Raw genomic sequence first — 19,780 nt, forward strand, 5'->3', positions numbered from 1 at the left:
TCAATTCGATCTCTCTTCGCTCCTTCCCTCCATTGAATTTTCCCAGCGTTGTTTACCAAAATGTCAACGTCATCGCCCCATTACGTTTAATTCTTGTTTGCGTTTGTCCCAAGCGCAGCTTGCGAGTTTCGCGCGAGCTGCCTGTTTGCCCGATTAAATAAACAAAATCAAAGTATGAACACTGGCAACTTCTAATTGGACGTTTCAAAACACACGAACTTGCAGGCGGTCGTCATCTACATCTGATATATCACGAACGTGTGCCAATAGACTGCTGACGAATTTCTTTGCCGGCTAGCTGACACCTGAATTCGCTGAAAATGGAGAAGGCTTTCACCTTCTTATCGCGACAAAGGGAGAGCGGAACAGAGGAGGTAAAAACGGATACGAGTAAAAGGAAAACGAGACGTAAAGCAAATGGGACGAATATGCACTGCGACAGACAGACTTTGAAGAAATAGCTAAATCCGTAGTAAATTAGAGATTTTCACTTAATCCGATTTTCCCTGTGAACGAACTATTAACGATGTCTCGCAAATTTTCACTGCCTCGACTGTCTTTCAAGTTTTTCCAACTTTTTTAATGAAATTCGTTCGATCCAGTATTACCCAGTGCAAGAAGTTATTAGACACGTGTGACGAAAGTTCATGGCCGTGTGTCCTACTCCACGCGACAGCGTTAAATATCATCGTGCTCGAGATAAGTCGACAGTGCACCATCGACTTTTGAAATTGGCTGATCCACCGTGATGCGTAAGTATGCTATGATCGTACAATCGCGAGGTGTTCAGATCCCAGGAAATTAGTTATGCTTGAAAATTTCGCGTATGAACCGGACGCTGAGAAATACGTATCCAACTAGCGATTTTCTACTGCTGATTAGTCGAAAGTTCTATAACAGCCGTTTCAAATAGCCGTCTGCCAGTGCGAACAACTTTTTCGACATTAACGAGACCGCTGGAAAGCGATTATCCATATATAGACATTCTGATATGTTACCACGAATGGTTTCATTGTAATTAATTGTCCTTTTACTCTCTTAAGAATTAATTATCCTTATTAAAGGCTTGGTGCAGTTTCAACTGACCGGATATAACGAACAATGACAATTATACTTTAATTCCTGCACAAACCAACGAGAGAAATTCTAAAATTGCCAAGAAGGACTTTTAATCCTTCGAGAATACCTGCCTTCAAAGTGCGAGGACTGCCAAAGCAAACGTAACGATCGATTCGAAATTCATTATGAAAGTTCCTGAAGTCTGTTATACTTTCTATGATTTTCCACGATTTCCCGTAAGTAAATAAACAAACGATGCGATATATAAGTCATCGACGATTCTAATGTTGAAATTCACTGGGACACTCCACTTTGTTCTTACATACAAAGACTTACGTGTTTTGTCGATTGTTCTTGGCCGTCGTGTGTAGGAATTCGGTTGTAAAAGGCATTTTGAAGCACGTACAAATCGCACAGTTCTATCTAAACATGTACATGTTGTTTAAGAAAGATCTTACTAGTGACTGCCATGATGCGGATTACTGCTGTTTTATACAGATACCCGATGACATTTTAAAAAAACGCGAGCAATATGTCGACCAATTATTTTAGACGTTTACTTACGCTCCCTCCAATCCTCATTAAGATCGGGCAGTCAGGGACTCGCTGGGAGGTAGGGGCACGCGATGATAACCCATTACGATCTAAATGCTCCAATTTCCACCACTGCTCGTACAATTTGTTATTTATCCCACATGACAATAGCAAGAATTGCGATATTTTCGGTCGTAACTGTCAGCAACGCCTTTACCAACATACCGTTGATAAATCTTCATCCCACATAAACTCGTAATATATATCTAATCTCGAAAGGAGACAATAAAGCTTCTCTTAGGAGGCAACAGATTTTGACGGTCCTTGTAGACCGTGGTGACTGGAATGATCAACTAAATCTTCCCGTCCGTTCATGTTCACATGATCGCACGATAATTGGTGACGATTAAGGTCAACGAGACTAGGTTCTTCGATCGTGATAGATTTGTCAGCTGTGTCCTCGCGAAACTCGTGCATCTTGCTCGTGCAATGACCGAGAAGTTGATATTCTCTCGATAACCGATACTCCGTGCAGGAGCATTTAGATTTATTTCTCCATTTTTGTCCACGTGACTCGAACCCATCGCTAATTCCGTAAAAATAAGAAAATCGTATAATCGAACGTATAATCGGATTTCCGTGCTTATGTCCGATACGATAATCGATAATAGAACATGGTCGCGGATCTAAAGCTTCTATTTGTCCACCGAATCTCTGATAACTTTCTCGGTATCTTTCACGTTTATCATCAGCTAATAAAAAGATAAATGTGTCTCAAAAACACTGCGACTCTAAGAAATAGTGTACACAGAGGCAGAAAATAATTAACTACTCGCAGATACATTGGAACAGGTCTGCAGTCGTGCAACTGCGTTTTAGAAAGAAGAACGCGACACGAGCGTATGACCAAACTGTTGCTGGCGTACACCTCGAATTTATCCGAATATTAATTACGGGCCAGTCGTGTTTCCCACTTGAGCGTGTCGTATAGAGGAATCCCATAGCAGATTTACGTCCAGGCGATGACACGTGCGCCAATTTGCGAGGATACGAATTTTGGCTGGCTCCTACTGCCCCGTGTAATGAGCCAATTACGGCCAGTTACCAGACCTCGTGCACGATCCAGCCGAAATTTAACGATCCTTCTCAAGTTATACGTGCTCTCACTTTTGAAAAGTCTTCTAGCGCTCGTTTTCAAGTGCACTTTATATTATGCGGTAACTTAAGCGTATCGTTCGAATAGAAAAGGAAACAATTCTTGCTGGACACCGCAGCGTTTCCTTTGGAACTTTCCACGCATAAATAATAACGTTTATGCCAGGATTATGCAAGTGTAGAAGTAAAAGCGATTCGATCTCATATATCAGGTTTACGATCATGGTCATTGCGATATCGATAATCGGTCAACGCGAAAGACGATATGCAGACGTCCAAGAATTTATATTGATCGCGTGTAAAGAGATATAGGAATATTGTTAAACACGGATTAGAAAAATTCCAGCATCCGCAAATTAACATGGAGAAAATAGATTATCCCAGATCAACTATCTTATCGCCATTGATTGTCGACGATTGCAGATAAATAACAAGATACAGCCGAGTATCGCATATATATCGTATCTCCTTTGGCACGTTTTTGCATTTCTCTGCTTCGATAATGCGGAGACACGTTTCTCTAGAAATATTTCCCCGTTACACTAAGTTCTCGTAATAGAATAATTTAAAATAATTTCGATGGAAAGTTATTAGCAGTATCCTACCAGCCAATATAGTCATATTTGTCAGAGAAATTAATAAGATTTAAATACGAAGCTTAAATAAAATTTTCGTGTAATTTCTTTGTACTTTTTGCGCTTTTCTATATCCCGGTATATATGATATACATTAGCAGAATAAAAAGAATACTCGGATCTCAACTTTTTCCTCCATTATCGTTTCGTCAAGCGCGTGCAATTTTTCCCATCACCTCCCACGACTAAATTCTCCAAACAATTTTGAAAACGATCAAGAACGTCTGAATTTCTCTTTCCACTCCTATTCGCGTTCGTTATTTATGCTGTATATTCAGCGACGTATCAAAACGAAACACGGTGCAATTTACAAAATGAAAAATGCACGTGAGCGCGGCAGCGAATCGAAAAGGGTAAATCGAGCCGCAACTTGCAAATTACGGTTCCAACATGGTCAGAGGGTGGGGGGATGAAACGGGGGGTCAAAATACGCGCGGCCAACACAGCCTCGAATAGACTGTAAATTCAGTTTTCACCGGTCTTTTCCCCCGTGAGTCGGAAGCTACTTTGCGATGCAACGAGTAATGCATAATTTCGCTGATCGTCCACAAAGAACGTCAGCCCTTTGGTCACAAACAAATTTTCGGCTCGGCCACGGACAGATTTTCAACGTCGTCAAACTTTTCTAATTGCAGTCGAAGAACAGCTGAAGAATGAAACGGAAAAGGAAGAGATTGCAAACGGTAGTGAGCAACGCGTATGCTAAATACCGACGCGAACAGCGGCTAGAATAATGCGCCGAATTTGAATTTGTTTACACGCGATATTATAATCGAATCGGATCGATGTCAAATAAACTAAACAGAATCATGTAATTAACGCGTTCGCCGTGGATACGAATCCTGTTTGCTTTTAGGCGTCGTTCAACGCGCAACAGTTAATGAATCAACCCGGTACACAGGTGCTTATTAACCGAGAATAGTGCTCCGATTACTGTACAACGTTTCGCTATTCTTCCCGAACAATGTCGAACAAATTTCATCGCGCGTCGATAAAAACCGATGACAGATAAATCGTGATCCAGATAACGAGTCTACCACGATCTCTTAACGATTAGCACTAGTACTTGTACGTGACTCGAAATGGAAAGTAAAAATAACAAGAATTTAAAGTTATTTTGAATCTCGAGTCTTTTTAAATTTTTCACTCGCGCACTTGTCATTTATTCGCAGTTTTGCCGTGAAACGTATCGAAATGTCGCCCGTGCTTCCTTTTCCAGATTTCTTCCGCGCGTTACTTCAACAAACTCTGAGAAACGTCAGAAGCTTACTCGCAAACATTCGAAGTATACCAAACGACGATGATGTCCAAGCGTTCGATACGCTTGCACAAGACGCAACGAGACTCGAATACTCGTTATCGTCTTACGATAATATTGTGTAAACCTGTACGATCGTAGTATCGTAAACATAACAATTTTGCAACATCGGAGAAGAGGAAAACTATTCTATTACTTATCTAGCATATCAGAAAGTGCACAATTTATGTATAGCAACTTTTCTGATACCAGCGTCATTATTATGTGTCCTTTAATTATGACGCGCAATTAGAAAACATGTAAATAAGCTTCTCTTTCTCGCCGCAAATATCTGATGCAAATAAATAATTTCGAGAGCCTGTGCCGACGAGCCTGTCCAATTAGGAAGCCTCGTGTAAAACTGTGGGTATGCTTAAAAAAGTTGAACGATGGGAGAATGTTTTCGTTTAATAGCCAAAGTTGACTTTCGATACAAGATTTGTGTATTATTGCCTTAATCTCGTTGGAAGATAATTATAAAACACAACGTTACAAAATTTTCCGACCCCTCGTGGGTGACCAGACTGATCCGCTGGGGTCCTGATTTATCACTGACCTCTAGTAAATTATAATATAATGGGAGGGAAATCCAAAATGTAATCTATCGTCAATATAACGCGAATCGCGTTGAAATAACTATCATTTGTCAGACGAAGAAATTGCTTCGATAATAGCGGAAGCGAAACTTTCTGCTACCCAAACTTGAATAATGATATCGAACAATGTTATATCTTATCTGATCACCAACTAAATTTTTAATATTCCACTGTTGAATTAAGAAATTGAATTTAGAACGATTAAATGTAGAGATTTAATAAATAATAGCTTGTCCGTAGTTTATACTGAGAAATGCTGTAAAATGCTTGCTATTTCTTCAGGAAGTACGGGGATAAGGGTATCCTAACTACTTCCATTCAATAAGTAACTATGGAAAAGAACATGACAAATTAAAATGTTGACTATGATAATTTTGGAAAACAAAACGAATAATAATCGCCAGGTACAACCCTTGTCTAACTCTGAACGAGTACTATGTATATGGTATTATAATTATCTTCTTTTAATAAATTTTGTTTAGCGCCATTGCGTTCAATAAACGATTTATCAAATTGATAATGAGCAGCTGGTGGTATATCTTGGTATTGATACAATATTGGTAATTGACACTGTTTTCCAAAGATTATTCTTCGAAAATAGCATCAAGTTAAAGATCTTCGTATTAAACTTAACGTACGTACTTCGAGTTTCGTTCGGAGATTCTGAATAATCTTTCTGGACATTTTTAGGTTGCAGAATATTCTAGAACTTAAAGTAGTTTCAAGAAGTGGAATTAATAAAGTACAGAATTTAACATGGTATTATATAAATTTATAGATTCTTTATCTATTTTTGCCATAAATAATCAAAAGACTTGAGGTTTTAAATGATTAAATATTTATTGTTCAATTTCAATTTCAGTATGATTTCATCATACCTTAATGAAGAATTTCTTAATAAACTAATAAAGTTATTAGATGTAAATAAAACTGTGAAAATAATTAATTATTATAAAATATCATAATTGAAATGATCTTAGATTTAAATAAAAATCCTAAATATCTAAATTTCTATTTTTAAAACCTTTGTTACTTTGATACTTCTGCGCTATTGAAGCCTCCAGTCTGTCGTGATTAATAAGAATGTTAGCTCCATCTGTCGGTATATTGTAGTATTCAAGTGCGTAGGCACGTCAATAAATTAGATAACTTCTTACGTATCTACAGCGTCTTTGTAAGTTAATTACGAATATTGACATTTAGCTGTTGCGGGAGTAGCTGTTGCACGTTTTAGCTTCTTATAAAATATAAAGAATACCGTTGTATTTAAAATATCTCCATATTATTTGCACAGTATGCATGAAATTGACAAGTAATGTTAGAGTAATTTATAACAATGTTCCTCTGGACGATATTTTGAAGTTTATTATACAAACTCATATTGAACAGTGAACGATTTTACGACATAAATATCGCGGAAACTCTCCAACATCACATTTAAAGTATACACTCGGTGAAGCAAATAGTGCAAATTCTTTTCAAACTATATAAATAATAATGTCAACTCTGGAAGATAAAATTTTAGGCGAAAAATTACACTATTATTGTAGTAGTTCCAGTGAAGATGAAGAAAATGATTCCGCAGACTCTGATAAAGAGTCAGAGAATGAAAAATATTCGCAAATAATTACAGACTCCATAGAACCATCATTTTCAGAATGGGATGGCACATCCAGCAACACAGGGCCAAAGGGTGTCATAAAAGTAAAATTGTGATTGAAATATTTAATATAAGTTTGTAACTATAATGTATATGTCAATATATTTTAAACATGTTTCAAGGATTGGCAACGTTACAAGCAACTGCAAGCAGAAAAGAGACAAGAACAAGAGAGTGAAAGACTTCAGTTAATAAAGAAACTCAGTCTAACGTGTCGTAGTTCCTTAGATGAAGAGAAAGAGAAAATTATGCAAACAGATCCTGATCTTGCTGAATTATTAACAGATGAATTTCTTTTAGAATATCAGAAACAAAGGATGAAAGAAATGCTTACAAGGACTGAAAAACTTCGTTTTGGTAGAGTAATTAATTTGGAAACAGCAGATCAATTTTTAGAAGCAATTGACAATGAAGATAAATCAGTGACAATTGTTGTTCACATTTATGAAAATAATGTCCCTGGCTGTGAAGCAATGAATGGTTCTTTAATATCTGTTGCAGAGGATTATCAATTTGTGAAATTTTGTAAAATTTTAGGTTTGCTCTCAAAATATTTCTTTGCTTCCATATCATTTAAATGGCAATATATAGCATTAATTTTATTACAGGTTCAGTAGCTGGACTCAGTAAACATTTCAAAAGAGAAGGAGTTCCAGCTTTGTTAGTTTATAAAGCTGGTCAAGTGATAGGAAATTTTGTTCATGTAACAGATTATTTAGGAGTAGATTTTTATGCCTCTGATGTTGAAGCCTTTTTAATTGAACATGGAATGCTTAATGATAAAAATTGTGTACCTGCTATCACCTCACATAATGAACATACATTATCAGACAGTGAATAAATGAAGCAAATAAATGTTCTTACTAATTCTGAATATATTCTTTCTAATATAAGTAAAACATTATTAATAATTCTTGTTTATCCAATTCAAAATAACATGAAGAATTATAATAAACATTATTTAAATGTAATAGTAATGAAAATGTCTGAGGATACTTTTTAAGGGTAGTAATAAATTTATATGTATGTGATAAAAAATGTATAAACAATAGAAATATTTACATTCATTCTCTTACAAGTTATAAATTTATATACAAATATGTTAAAAAAGATTCATTTCTTTCTTAAAGTTTTTCCAATAGTTGTTTTTTCTTTTCAATAGCTTTGCAAAAATGTAGATAAGTTTTTAAGACATCATCATATTCTGTATTTTGTAACTGCTCATATTGTTTCTTTAAATTCTCCTTCTCTTTGATTTCACTTATCATTATAAATGATTTTTTGTCTACAGCTGTATTTAATGCTCTATATGCATCAATTGTTATTGGAGTTTCCTTGTACATCTTTATAATACATGACAATTTTGCAATTTTTGCTTGTGCTTCTGCAACTTGTGCCTGCAGTAATATACGTTCTGCTTTCTCTAAATAAATTTGACTTACATCTTTGTATTTCAATTTATTCCATTTGTTCAACAAAGTCTTATACTTCATAATATTTGTTTCATATTGAGTACATAATTCTTCAATCTTATCTTTCCATTGAAATATTTGCATTTCATGAGATTCAAATATCTTTTTACGCATATTGCAATCAGTTGATCTTAGAATTTCCTTTATATTTCCACCCAACTGTTCATATCTGAAATATAACAAAACTATGAAATATACTTTTTTGTTCCTTTATATGTAATAAATTTTAAATATTATCCAACCTTAATATAAATTCATGTATTCTTTCTCGTAACAATGTTTCTACATGATATTTAACGTCTAACATCTCTTCATAACTGAGATCATTATTCGGAATATCTGTGATTCCTAAAATACTTAAATCTTTCTCCATATTTTTTAATGTAGAAGATAAAGACATATATTTATTAAGCTCATGAATTAGAAGTAATCCCTTTAATTTGGCAACAACGTCATCAGATAATGTTTCCTTTATGTTCATTGATGCTTCCTTTATACATTTCAAAATTATTTTACATTTTAAATGTTCTCCTATGCTATCCTCACACGAGCTAAGACATTTTACAACTTTCTCTAAATGGTTAGATGTATGATATGTAATATTTTTACTTGTATTAAAAGTCAAGCTACATTGTTGTTCAAATAAATTTTGCAATGAATCTACTCTACCCAATATTCGACTACAATTCGTGCGAGAAATTCTTGAAATACTAGTTATATCTAAAAATAAATAAAATTAGTCATGTCATATCACGAATTTTATAAATTTATATTATATTTATTTATAGATATTCTTAATTCAACAAATAGTCAATAACTTACATACCCGAAATCTGACTTAAATCGCTAAAACTATTCATGCTGTCAATTTTAACTAATTTTTAACAAATTTAACTGATTATTAAAACTGTTTTCACAATTTATTCGAATTCAAACGGTTGGAGAAATGAAATGAAATGTGAGAAGAGTGTGTACTCATATTTTTATAAGTTCTCTATATAACGATTTTATCAAAATAATTTTCATACAATATTAATATAAAATGATATTTATTTAATTCCTTAATATTAAATAATATTTTAATATAATTTTATTTTAATGCAGTTCTATGTGGCTATACATTTATATGTATATGTATATGCATATGTATATGTACATACGTATACGCATGAGGAAGTTGCACTGATTGGATAAAAGGATTCGAGGAACGACAGATAAATAGTGTAAAAGTTTACATCTACAGTAGTGCACTCATAGCTGTAGGCGGTGTTACTGGGAATCGTTGTGTTTAACCTAAAAAATGGCGGCTAATATTAGTGGAGTTTTCACTGAAAAGTTACAAAATGCAATACTTCAAAGTAAAATACTCATTGTAGGTGCTGGTGGAATTGGATGTGAAATATTAAAAAATCTTGTTATGACAGGATTCACCAATATTGAAATTGTATGTACGCTAACTTTTGTCAGAGAATTTTGATAAATCTCTAACCTATGTACTTTTCCCTCCTTTATTGTTATCCATTGTTACCTAAAATTTAAAACCGGCATGTATATTGTTGTAGTCTGTTATACTAATATCTATAAAATTATGACTCTATTATCAAATATATTTGAAATTAAATCGTTATTATTTCAATATGCAGTAACTATAATTTATTTTTAAAGATCTAAATAAATGTGTCATTTTCAGATTGATTTAGATACAATTGATGTTAGTAATTTAAACAGACAATTTTTATTTCAAAAGAAACATGTGGGGAAATCTAAAGCTGATGTTGCAAAAGAGACAGCATTAACATTTAATCCTGATGCAAAAATAGTTCATTATCATGACAGTATTACAAAGTATGTACTTTTGTATTTTTACTATAATATTATATATTATAATTAATTATGTATCTTCATTTCCATAGTTCTGATTATGGAGTGTCATTTTTTAAAAAATTTACATTAGTTATGAATGCACTTGATAATAGAGCAGCTAGAAATCATGTAAATAGAATGTGTTTAGCAGCAGATGTACCATTAATTGAGTCTGGTACAGCTGGTTATGAAGGTCAAGTAGAACTTATAAAGAAAGGATTAAGTCAATGTTATGAATGTACACCAAAAGCTACACAGAAAACTTTCCCTGGTTGTACAATTCGTAATACACCTAGTGAACCAATTCATTGCATAGTATGGGCAAAACATTTGTTTAAGTAAGTTTTTAAATTAATATTTCTGTATAAAAAGCATATCAAATAAAAAGTATTTAAATTTTATATAGTCAGTTATTTGGTGAAGAAGATCCTGATCAAGATGTGTCTCCAGATACTGCTGATCCAGAAGCAGCAGGTAATAATAATATTTAAACTTATTATAAAATATCTAAGTGTACAAATATATACACTAGAATTATATATTATAGACTCTGCAGGTCAAGGTGCTCTAAATTCAGAATCAAATGAAAAGGGAAATGTTGATAGAATATCAACTAGAATTTGGGCACAATCGTGTAATTATGATCCAGAAAAATTATTTACAAAATTTTTTCATGACGATATAAAATATTTACTAAGTATGGATAATTTGTGGAAGAAAAGAAGATCACCTACTCCTTTATGTTGGAAAGAACTACCAGATGGAGGTTTGTATAGTAATTGTTTAATATTTCTGTTCTATTACAGATAGCTATATTTTGTTAAAATATTTTATAATGTAGTACCAGGATGTAGTAAAGAAATAAATGAACCTGGCTTAAAAGATCAACAACGGTGGAGTATTTCCAAATGTGGAACAATATTTGCTGAATCAGTCAAAAATTTAAGCAATATATTGAAAACTTCAGAAGAAAAGTTATCAAATAATCATCTAATTTGGGATAAAGATGATCAATATTCAATGGATTTTGTTGCTGCATGTACCAATATAAGAGCTTATATTTTTGGTATACCACAAAAAACAAGGTTTGATATAAAATGTAAGAGAACAGACATTAATTATAACATTATAAAGAAATAAAAATATGTTCTTTAATTTTAATAATATCTTATAGCAATGGCAGGAAATATAATTCCTGCAATCGCAACTACAAATGCAATAGTTGCTGGCCTAGTTGTGCTGCATGCATTCCGTATTCTTGAAAATAATTTAAAAGCGTGTAAATCGGTATATTTACGTTCGAAAATGAATCATCGCAATCAATTACTGGTACCAGAGAAAAATGTTAATCCACCAAATCCAAAATGTTATGTATGTGCACCTACACCACAAGCCATACTAGCAATTGATACATCCAAAACAACAATCAAAGAATTAGACGAAGTAGTATTAAAAAATAGATTAAACATGATTGCCCCAGATGTTATGATAGATGGTACTGGTAATGTTGTTATCAGCAGCGAGGAAGGAGAAACTGAAGAGAATAATGATAAAATTTTGGAAGAATTAGGAATTAAAGATGGTACTATTCTTAAGGTTGATGATTTTCAACAAAATTATTCATTAACTGTAACCATAGTCTATAGAGAACGGCCAAGTTTAAAAGATGATAGTCCTGATTTCCTTATCCTTGCTGATGAGAAAGATCTTAGACCAAAAGATGATAATGATTTGATAAAACCATCTACTTCAAATGGTCAGGTAAGAAGATCAGTATACGAATATATTAGTAATCAAAAGTTCAAAGATGTATACAGACTAAAAATTTTATTCAGGTGGAATCATCCGATGATAATGTAATGGTTGTGGAGACTGAAATTGTTTCATCAGTTATGACAAAGAAACGTAAAACCGAATCTCCTAAGGAATCTATATCTTCAAAGAAACGAAAATTAGATATAGACACAGATGATGATATTTCTATTATCGAAAATGATACAAATGATAATAGTGGTAATACAAAATCAAATTCTAAAATACATAAGAATTCAGATGACGATGATTGTTTAATTGTACATGATGATATGCAAACTGCTGCAACTTTGCAGTGAGTGAATTAAATATACAAAAATATTTCATAATAAAATAAAAATTTTTAATTTAAAAATTAGTATACTGATCAACTAAATTTATATAAAAATGTATGTTTGTACAAAAGATGTACTTACATATCGATTCCAGTATTTGTTTTGTACACTTCGTTTTACGATATAAATTTCCATATAACTTCATTAATACAATTTATAAATAAAAAAATGATTGTTAGTTAATGAGTTCATACTACACATGATAATAAATTGGAAAAGAATGACGTATGTGTAATGATCTTACAAAATTTTTTTTTAATAGAATGTTGTAATTTTTACAAATACTTATAAAGATACATAGCGTTGTGTTTATAGTACATTATTTCATAGATAGTTGCTATGAAATACAAATTTATACAAAAAAAGGAAAAAAGAAATAAATACATTTTTCTTATAACAAAATATATTTTTCTATTAGATTAAGATTGTCCAAAGTTTTTATTTGCACAATTTATATATCGATTAACATCATAATTATACATTTCAAAATCAATCTTATATTTGTTGTATAATTTTAAAGCTAACTCTTGTGTCAGATTTGCAAAATATTTACATGTAATATCAATATTTGTGTACCCACCCCGTGTTTCTTCTAATTTAGGAAAATATACCTTATTTTTATCCAGACCAAATTTAGAAAACACGTAATTAATTTGACCATATGTGTAATCATCTAACTTTAGAACATAATTATATCGTATATTACATACAGCACAATGTGTGTAATATTGAGACCAATGAACATCATCTTCTTCAGGATTTTGTAAAAGCCATTCCAAAAACTCTTTAAATGTTGGTATTATTTTTAATCTATATAAAAGGAGAAACATATATTAAAAAGCTATTAATAACAAAGGAAAAACATTTTTGTTTCTTTATAACTATTGTACCTTTTATCAGGTGTGAATACTTTCTCATGAAAATTACCAGTTGTTGTATTCGAATGAAACAATTCAGGCCTTGTAAAACGAAATATCTTTTCTGTATAGATCCAAGCTTGTGCAGTATATTTTGAATTATCTGCTATTCGATCCCTAAAAAGTTGAAATATTGAAAAATATAACTTTTCTTAATAGTTTAAATGTATCTTTAATATTGAAAAATATTACCTGTATGATGAGACAAGCCTGTGGAAAGGATGTCGTACCACTAAAAGCTTAAATATTTTTGTATTATGTGATACATGTTGTACTTCTTTTAATGTTTTTGGTGTTAAAATATCAACTTCTCTGCAAATAATTTACAAGATAAAGTATTAGCTATTTAAATAAATACCTAAATACCTATAATAGGTTTAAATACCTATAATAATTCCGCGTGGGTGTACGATTTTTCATGTCTGCAAATAATTTTGTAAAACTTGTTGATGCTACTTTTCGAATCCAACAATACATTGACTTATGTTGGGAATTATACAGAAAATGCCTTTTTATTAAGGGAGTTTTTAAATTGTATTTCATACATACATTTGAAATTTGTTGCAGTATTGTTACACTTTCCTATATAAAAATAAAAATGTATCAGCGCCGTATATGTATATATATATAAATTTCATATATATTATTTCATATATTACATTGAAACAAGCGATTTACTTACCTGTAAGTTAATTGGTTCTCCATTCATTTCATCACGTTTCAAAAATTCTATCTCTAAATTAATTGGTTTTTTAACTGACTGAGTAACTCCAAAACATTCTTGTTTTGTCACATTATTTGAAAAAAACATTGAAATTTGATACTGTGTTAAGTAGAAACTGTGTTTTATTTCTAATAAAAAAAGACAAATTCCAATGTACAAAATAACGCACAATATACATTGAAAAAATCGTCCTTTAACTGACATAATTAAAACTGAAATATGCATTCTGACAATCAACTGACAAGATTAAAACATCCGTTCATGAATTCTGTGGAAGTGGAATAAAAGATAAAATTTATCTCTTTTCCATTATTTTCTAATTTCCCATAACGACGAGAAAAGAATTCATCGTTATGTTTGTTGAAAAGGCGAAAAATTGACAAAACAAATTTCCTTTTTTATATCTTTACTACGAAATAACGCCGAAAACATTATATAAATCAACGACCTCAGTATATGTATTCATAATATTAGGCTGTATCTTTAACTAATAATAATACTCTAATAATTATATGTAATTTATGTGTAATATGAACTATTAGTTATGAACAAAATATTCTCTGCAATTGTTTACTTTTACAAATTTTCATGTGTGAAAACTCTGATTATTATTAAACAGTTTATTTGTTTTAATCAATATAAAGTATTGCAAAGGTAAATTTTTATTAAGGCAGTGGTCTGTGTTAGAATTAATTTACCCATGAACTGATGCAAAAACAAGTACTGTTTATCATATTTAGGTTGATTCACAATCCAATTTTTCATTTATAAAAATTTCCAAGTACATATATAAATTACAAAAGTATATAATTAGTACCTAAATTAAATATAATAAAAAAGTTAGAAAATAAATGAAATATAGTAAATCAGAGAATATCACTTATTTTTTTATTGGTACTAAATGCATACAACACAATCTGATGAATTGTGAATCAATTTTACAATTTCTTTATTATATATCATTATATAAAACAAAAAATTAAGTAAATTATTTTCACAATTTCATTAATTTTAGTACAAAGCATTCTAATATTTTTTAAAAAATAATTTGAAGGAAAAAATATATATATATATACATATATATAGACGCGCGCGCGTGTGTGTATATATACATATATACTTAAGTTTATATATACATATAAACTTAAAATTATTTTGATCTGAATTGACAATACAAATAATCATATGATGATTAAACATTTACTATTGCAGGATTATAAATGTTACGATATCTTGAAAGCCCTTACAATATGTATGAATGAAAAAATGAAAGAATAGATGATGAAGAAAATATCCAAATTTCTTATCTACGGTCCCTATATCTATGGTGATGATCACGAGATGATCGGTGATCACTATGTCGACTATGCCGACTAGCTGTTCTCCATAAGAATTCATCTACACTTCTTTCGTAACTACGTTTTTCAAGTGCAGAAGCTGCTGCACTGTAATCAGGTGGTAACGGTAAACCATCGTAGTATCTGGGTGGTGGTGGCGGTGGAGGTAAAGAATCATAGGGATGAGGTACAGCATAAGGAGGTAGAGGAGGCAATTGATGTTGCATAGTACGCATATAATCTGCAACATATGCTTCTGCTGCAGCAGCTACACCCAATCCTGGACTACCATATCCTCTATAAAATTTATAATTATTAAAAAAATGATGCATTCAAATTTATAATAACGACATGTGTTGAAACAGAAACGTACTTAGAATAAGGAGAATCGCTTCGATTAAACCATGTAGCATACCGATGATGATGATGATCTCTTGATCCCCGATGTTCATTACCACCTAAATGAGATCCTCTAGCTAATGAAGCTAGACGAGACCGTGAAGTTAGAAATAGTCTACGTCCTCTGCCACCTCTCGAGCGTAAAAATCTTGGACTACTGTTAACTGGTCTATTATCCCGATATGAACGAGACTTCATAATATGTTTTGCTGCTTCCTTAGATTTCCTTAAAATTGGAGTCATTTCAATTCCTGAAAGATTTATCATATATTGTAAAATACATAATTCTTTTTATTTATGAAAAATAAAGATGTATATTTTAATGTACCTTCATCTTCTGGAAATAATCTGCATAATTCTTCTGCAACTCTCGGTTCTATCTCTTGTCCATCACGTCCGATTTTCACCTGTTTACCATCATTCCATGGATTATATAAATGTAATGTTGCTGTGAATGGTAATTCTTTTCTACATATCCAATCAACTTTAAATACACCTCCCAAAGCTTTTGCAGATAGTCCAGGTGGTAACACCTAAAATTAATATACACTTCCTTCCTAATAATGTGTGATATAATCTTTAAAGTTATATTTGTTTAATTAAGTATACAAACCCATGAAATTGGCGCTCCATCTCTTCTAGACTCTGTACTTAACCTTGCAAAACCAGCAAACTTTCCTGATTCCTTTACAGAAAAAACAAGCAATACATTTCTTGACTCTCGATATGCTTGGTTTAAATTGGCTTCATTTTGAGGTAATGTACTCCATACTCCTTTAGCCTTTGATAGTGTAACATTCTCAGCATTGTTTGATTTGATGATGAAAAATCTGATAAAAGAAACTTTAAGACATGTTCTTGGCTCATTTGTATTAACTTATCTAAACATTTATAAGTAAATTTGGACAATGCTAATTCACAATTATATAAATATACAAAAAATAAAAAAAGTACAGTTAACAAACAAAAACGGTTGTATCTTAAAAAATATCCAACCTTGCATCTCTAAACAAGTAATTTAATTTTGTAGCATAATCATAGCTCTTGGTGACTCCTTTGCTCTCCTTAGATCTTGCTCGTTTTGTCTCAGGGCTAGAAGACTTTGAATCTCTGGATCTAGCACGCTTTCCCCTATTTTTCCTATTACGCTTATTATCTCCACGTGAAGATTTTGTTGAAACAGAGCTTATGCTTGGTTGACTAGAATCCGAGTTTGAACTACTAGATGAAACTTCACTGCGTGTATCATAAGTTTCATCTGCAGCAATTTTCAACTCATCCACTATATCATTTTCGCCGCAGCTCAGATTTAAGTTGTCTCCGTCTGTATTATTGTCCATATTTTCACTTTTTATTTGATCACTTTCACTATTGCTCAAAAGTATGTAGTCACTTGTCCCGTCATCCAGGCTTTGTATTTCTGGATTTTTCGGGTTTTCTTGTGTGAATCCAATGCAGTTCTGGTGCCTTTAAACCTTTTCTGAAACGCAAATATAAAAAAGGACTTACTAGATGGATATCCAGTATGCAATAATACTTGTCCAAGAACAATATCATATTTGAATGGATCTTGTAGGTTTTATGACAATTACGTGGTAGAAAATAATGTAGTAACATTTTTAGTATATAAGAAGAAAAGTTCAGAAGATTGCACATGAAATCCGATTTAAAGTCACTGTGGTAAAAGATTAAAAAGTCCATTTGTCAAAAACTTGGATGTTAAAATTGTCCTTATGTTTAATTAAAACATTTATAAGTCTCATACAAGTTGTCAATATATATCTACTATCACTGCAAGATTTCAAGTATTTCTTGCTTCAAGTAGATATAGATTATGCCTAATACTGCTAAAGTTCATGTTTCGCTAGAAACAATGTTTAGCAAAGGAAAAGTTCCTTTCTTTTTTTTTTTTTTTTTAACAATTCACGAGCATATATGTCCTTGTATAAGTTAAAAATAAATATGCTTTAAGTTGTAGAGATTTTCTTTTTCTTAAATTTAACAGAGTGTAGTAACACAATTCTTGTAGCTCTATGGAACACAAGTATTTGTCTCAAACTTTGTACATAAAAGTTTATCATAAAGTTTATTACAAGTAGATGGTCTTGTTAAAATGTGCTTTTTTAGGCTATTTAATGTAAGAAGGCGAGGAGTCTTCGAGTTTTTCTGTATTTCAGATAATAACACATCATGCTCGTTTGACGTCTCTATGCAGTCTTTTAAAACGCGAAGGCTATGCCTAGGAAAGTTCGTTGTGAATATTATTCTGAATAGCAACATCAGCACCACAAAACATACTCAAAACCATCATATTCGTCATTGATTTTATTAAGAAAGTTCATATTTTGCAAACATAAGTCCTTGATGTTATAAACCCTTTATGCAGCTCGTACACACTTACGTGTACACTCGTTCTTCACTTAACACACTTCGCACCTCACGCAAGACTGCTCAATAATTATCATAGATACTTAATAACTATTTCTATTATTTCTCTACACGAAATACACAGAAGATTCCACAAGGAAGCGTGCTTTTTTTTATAAAAACACAATAGTTGATTATTTCCTCACGGATGCATAAATCATGGCGTCCATTATGTGACGTGTTCCTTACGATCGATAGAAAGTAGTTGTAAAATTAAATTGAACTTTCAATTAATTTTAGAAGACTTTATTTTTATTATTGTCTTTTTTCTCGAAATTATATTTATTTATAATCCTATATATATATTAAAAAAAAAAATATTTTTTTAAATATAGAAACAGATAAGATTTTAGGTAACTATAAGTTTCTTAGATACACACAAAGATGTACATTTTAAATATTCTGGGTTCTCTGTTTTGTTAAGCTGTGAAGTTTATTTATTTAAAACTATTATTTAATGTTATCATATTATATTTAAATATTAAATATGTAAAGGGAATAGAACATTTTCTTATATAAAATTTCCAAGAACTAAAATCCCTAGTATCATTCATGGTCGCCATCTTTAAAAAGGAATGACGACCATCTTGAATCATTTTTCACGGGTTGTTGACACGGGTAGATCACAGCCGGTTGTGAAAGTGCTTCGTGATGTAAAATTAATCATAATTAATTGCCGGAAATAAATAGTGGTCATATAGAAACTAGAATTAAAAACGATACCGGTTCACGCGTTTAAAATTATTGTGCAAGTATTATTATAGATAAAAGTATAAAAAAATCTGTGGGAATAAGCGTCTGTCACGAATATAAGCAATCTTAACAAAGTCGACAGTTAAGTCTTATCGTATTTACTCAGTACTTTGTAAGAAAATATTGTTGCGGTTGTGTTTGTGTATGTGAAAGAAAAGCTGTACTGTTAGAAAAAAGAAGATAGGAAACACTGAAAATACATCTTATAAAGGAAAATGGTTTCGTGCACATGGTGATACCTCTGGTTGGTTTATGCTTCCTATAAACAATTTGTCATATTTTATGTAAAAGTAATTCAATTTAATTACACATGTTACTTTGTTATAAATTGATAATTATTGACAGAATTACGTGTTAAGTAGAAGATTATTCAATGGTAAATACTGTTATAAATTTTTTACAAGGCTTAAATTCACTGTTCTGGTAACTTATAATGGCGAAATACAACGTACGTTTACTTGAAATTTTGTAAAAACTATAGAATTATCTATATTAAATTGCTTACATTTTATGATATCTGTTGATTTTAATTTTTATATGTACAAGATTTTTATTTGTAATTTAAACAGAAATTTATTTTTTAAATAATGTTTGAAATTCTGATTATCAATTAGTGTTTATCTCTAAGTGTAAAATTATTGCGTTGTTATAATTTTAAAAATTTGGAGTATGAAGAAAATAGTTTTATCTTTTTTTTTAAGATAAATGTATGAAAAGTCATTAATCAAACAAAAATAAAACCACAAGCATTTTTATATTAAAATATTTATTATACTCCTATAATAAAGAAATTAATATATGAATT

At 31.4% G+C, this 19,780-nt stretch overlaps 6 protein-coding genes across 7 annotated transcripts in view; 2 read left to right on the plus strand and 4 right to left on the minus strand.

The window, feature by feature from the left end:
• Nucleotides 1–1,614, minus strand: part of LOC108556071 (purine nucleoside phosphorylase) — a 7,194-nt gene extending 5,580 nt beyond the window's left edge. For both annotated transcript variants that reach the window (XM_017911995.1, XM_017911994.1), the window contains exon 1: nt 1,396–1,614. In XM_017911995.1, coding sequence (XP_017767484.1) covers nt 1,396–1,451 — 56 coding nt within the window. In that variant the 5' untranslated portion in view covers nt 1,452–1,614. The remainder of the gene's footprint in view (nt 1–1,395) is intronic.
• Nucleotides 1,615–6,466: 4,852 nt separating this feature from the next.
• On the plus strand, nt 6,467–7,777 carry LOC108556072 (phosducin-like protein). Its single transcript, XM_017911996.1, has 3 exons — nt 6,467–6,980; nt 7,059–7,473; nt 7,545–7,777. The coding sequence occupies exons 1-3, from the start codon at nt 6,774–6,776 to the stop codon at nt 7,775–7,777; spliced, it is 855 nt and encodes a 284-aa protein (XP_017767485.1). The 5' UTR covers nt 6,467–6,773.
• A 283-nt stretch (nt 7,778–8,060) lies between these two features.
• On the minus strand, nt 8,061–9,268 carry LOC108556050 (uncharacterized). The gene is made up of 3 exons (XM_017911964.1): nt 9,235–9,268; nt 8,651–9,128; nt 8,061–8,577 (listed from the first exon to the last, which is right to left on the minus strand). The coding sequence occupies exons 1-3, from the start codon at nt 9,266–9,268 to the stop codon at nt 8,061–8,063; spliced, it is 1,029 nt and encodes a 342-aa protein (XP_017767453.1).
• Nucleotides 9,269–9,518: 250 nt separating this feature from the next.
• On the plus strand, nt 9,519–12,382 carry Uba2 (Ubiquitin-like activating enzyme 2). The gene is made up of 8 exons (XM_017911845.1): nt 9,519–9,852; nt 10,099–10,253; nt 10,322–10,609; nt 10,678–10,745; nt 10,819–11,037; nt 11,113–11,370; nt 11,446–12,032; nt 12,107–12,382. The coding sequence occupies exons 1-8, from the start codon at nt 9,709–9,711 to the stop codon at nt 12,380–12,382; spliced, it is 1,995 nt and encodes a 664-aa protein (XP_017767334.1). The 5' UTR covers nt 9,519–9,708.
• Nucleotides 12,383–12,837: 455 nt separating this feature from the next.
• On the minus strand, nt 12,838–14,269 carry LOC108555957 (carbohydrate sulfotransferase 11). Its single transcript, XM_017911846.1, has 5 exons — nt 14,018–14,269; nt 13,721–13,917; nt 13,528–13,647; nt 13,309–13,452; nt 12,838–13,228 (listed from the first exon to the last, which is right to left on the minus strand). The coding sequence occupies exons 1-5, from the start codon at nt 14,261–14,263 to the stop codon at nt 12,838–12,840; spliced, it is 1,098 nt and encodes a 365-aa protein (XP_017767335.1). The 5' UTR covers nt 14,264–14,269.
• Nucleotides 14,270–15,290: 1,021 nt separating this feature from the next.
• Ythdc1 (YTH domain containing 1) lies at nt 15,291–18,377 on the minus strand. The gene is made up of 6 exons (XM_017911896.1): nt 18,197–18,377; nt 16,792–17,275; nt 16,409–16,625; nt 16,124–16,328; nt 15,770–16,046; nt 15,291–15,693 (listed from the first exon to the last, which is right to left on the minus strand). The coding sequence occupies exons 2-6, from the start codon at nt 17,133–17,135 to the stop codon at nt 15,363–15,365; spliced, it is 1,374 nt and encodes a 457-aa protein (XP_017767385.1). The 5' UTR covers nt 17,136–17,275; nt 18,197–18,377; the 3' UTR covers nt 15,291–15,362.
• Nucleotides 18,378–19,780: the final 1,403 nt, after the last annotated feature.

The sequence above is a fragment of the Eufriesea mexicana genome, unplaced genomic scaffold (genome assembly GCF_001483705.2).
Source record: "Eufriesea mexicana isolate 0111107269 unplaced genomic scaffold, ASM148370v2 scaffold294, whole genome shotgun sequence".
NCBI classification, from domain to species: domain Eukaryota; kingdom Metazoa; phylum Arthropoda; class Insecta; order Hymenoptera; family Apidae; genus Eufriesea; species Eufriesea mexicana.

What these genes read in the sequence shown, in the direction of transcription:
- Ythdc1 (XM_017911896.1), bottom strand. Translation starts at nt 17,135, where the DNA reads ATGGACAATAATACAGACGGAGACAACTTAAATCTGAGCTGCGGCGAA. An exon ending in ATTATTTCCAGAAGATGAAG is followed by an intron (nt 16,047 to 16,123) that starts GTACATTAAAAT and finishes TAAATCTTTCAG; the next exon opens with GAATTGAAATGACTCCAATT. An exon ending in AGCGATTCTCCTTATTCTAA is followed by an intron (nt 15,694 to 15,769) that starts GTACGTTTCTGT and finishes TAAATTTTATAG; the next exon opens with AGGATATGGTAGTCCAGGAT.
- LOC108556072 (XM_017911996.1), top strand. Translation starts at nt 6,774, where the DNA reads ATGTCAACTCTGGAAGATAAAATTTTAGGCGAAAAATTACACTATTAT. An exon ending in GGCCAAAGGGTGTCATAAAA is followed by an intron (nt 6,981 to 7,058) that starts GTAAAATTGTGA and finishes ACATGTTTCAAG; the next exon opens with GATTGGCAACGTTACAAGCA. An exon ending in GAAATTTTGTAAAATTTTAG is followed by an intron (nt 7,474 to 7,544) that starts GTTTGCTCTCAA and finishes ATTTTATTACAG; the next exon opens with GTTCAGTAGCTGGACTCAGT.
- Uba2 (XM_017911845.1), top strand. Translation starts at nt 9,709, where the DNA reads ATGGCGGCTAATATTAGTGGAGTTTTCACTGAAAAGTTACAAAATGCA. An exon ending in TGGGCAAAACATTTGTTTAA is followed by an intron (nt 10,610 to 10,677) that starts GTAAGTTTTTAA and finishes AATTTTATATAG; the next exon opens with TCAGTTATTTGGTGAAGAAG. An exon ending in CATCTACTTCAAATGGTCAG is followed by an intron (nt 12,033 to 12,106) that starts GTAAGAAGATCA and finishes AATTTTATTCAG; the next exon opens with GTGGAATCATCCGATGATAA.
- LOC108556050 (XM_017911964.1), bottom strand. Translation starts at nt 9,268, where the DNA reads ATGAATAGTTTTAGCGATTTAAGTCAGATTTCGG. An exon ending in CGATTTAAGTCAGATTTCGG is followed by an intron (nt 9,129 to 9,234) that starts GTATGTAAGTTA and finishes ATTTATTTTTAG; the next exon opens with ATATAACTAGTATTTCAAGA. An exon ending in ATACATGAATTTATATTAAG is followed by an intron (nt 8,578 to 8,650) that starts GTTGGATAATAT and finishes GTTATATTTCAG; the next exon opens with ATATGAACAGTTGGGTGGAA.
- LOC108555957 (XM_017911846.1), bottom strand. Translation starts at nt 14,263, where the DNA reads ATGTCAGTTAAAGGACGATTTTTTCAATGTATATTGTGCGTTATTTTG. An exon ending in GAGAACCAATTAACTTACAG is followed by an intron (nt 13,918 to 14,017) that starts GTAAGTAAATCG and finishes ATTTTTATATAG; the next exon opens with GAAAGTGTAACAATACTGCA. An exon ending in AGGCTTGTCTCATCATACAG is followed by an intron (nt 13,453 to 13,527) that starts GTAATATTTTTC and finishes TCAACTTTTTAG; the next exon opens with GGATCGAATAGCAGATAATT.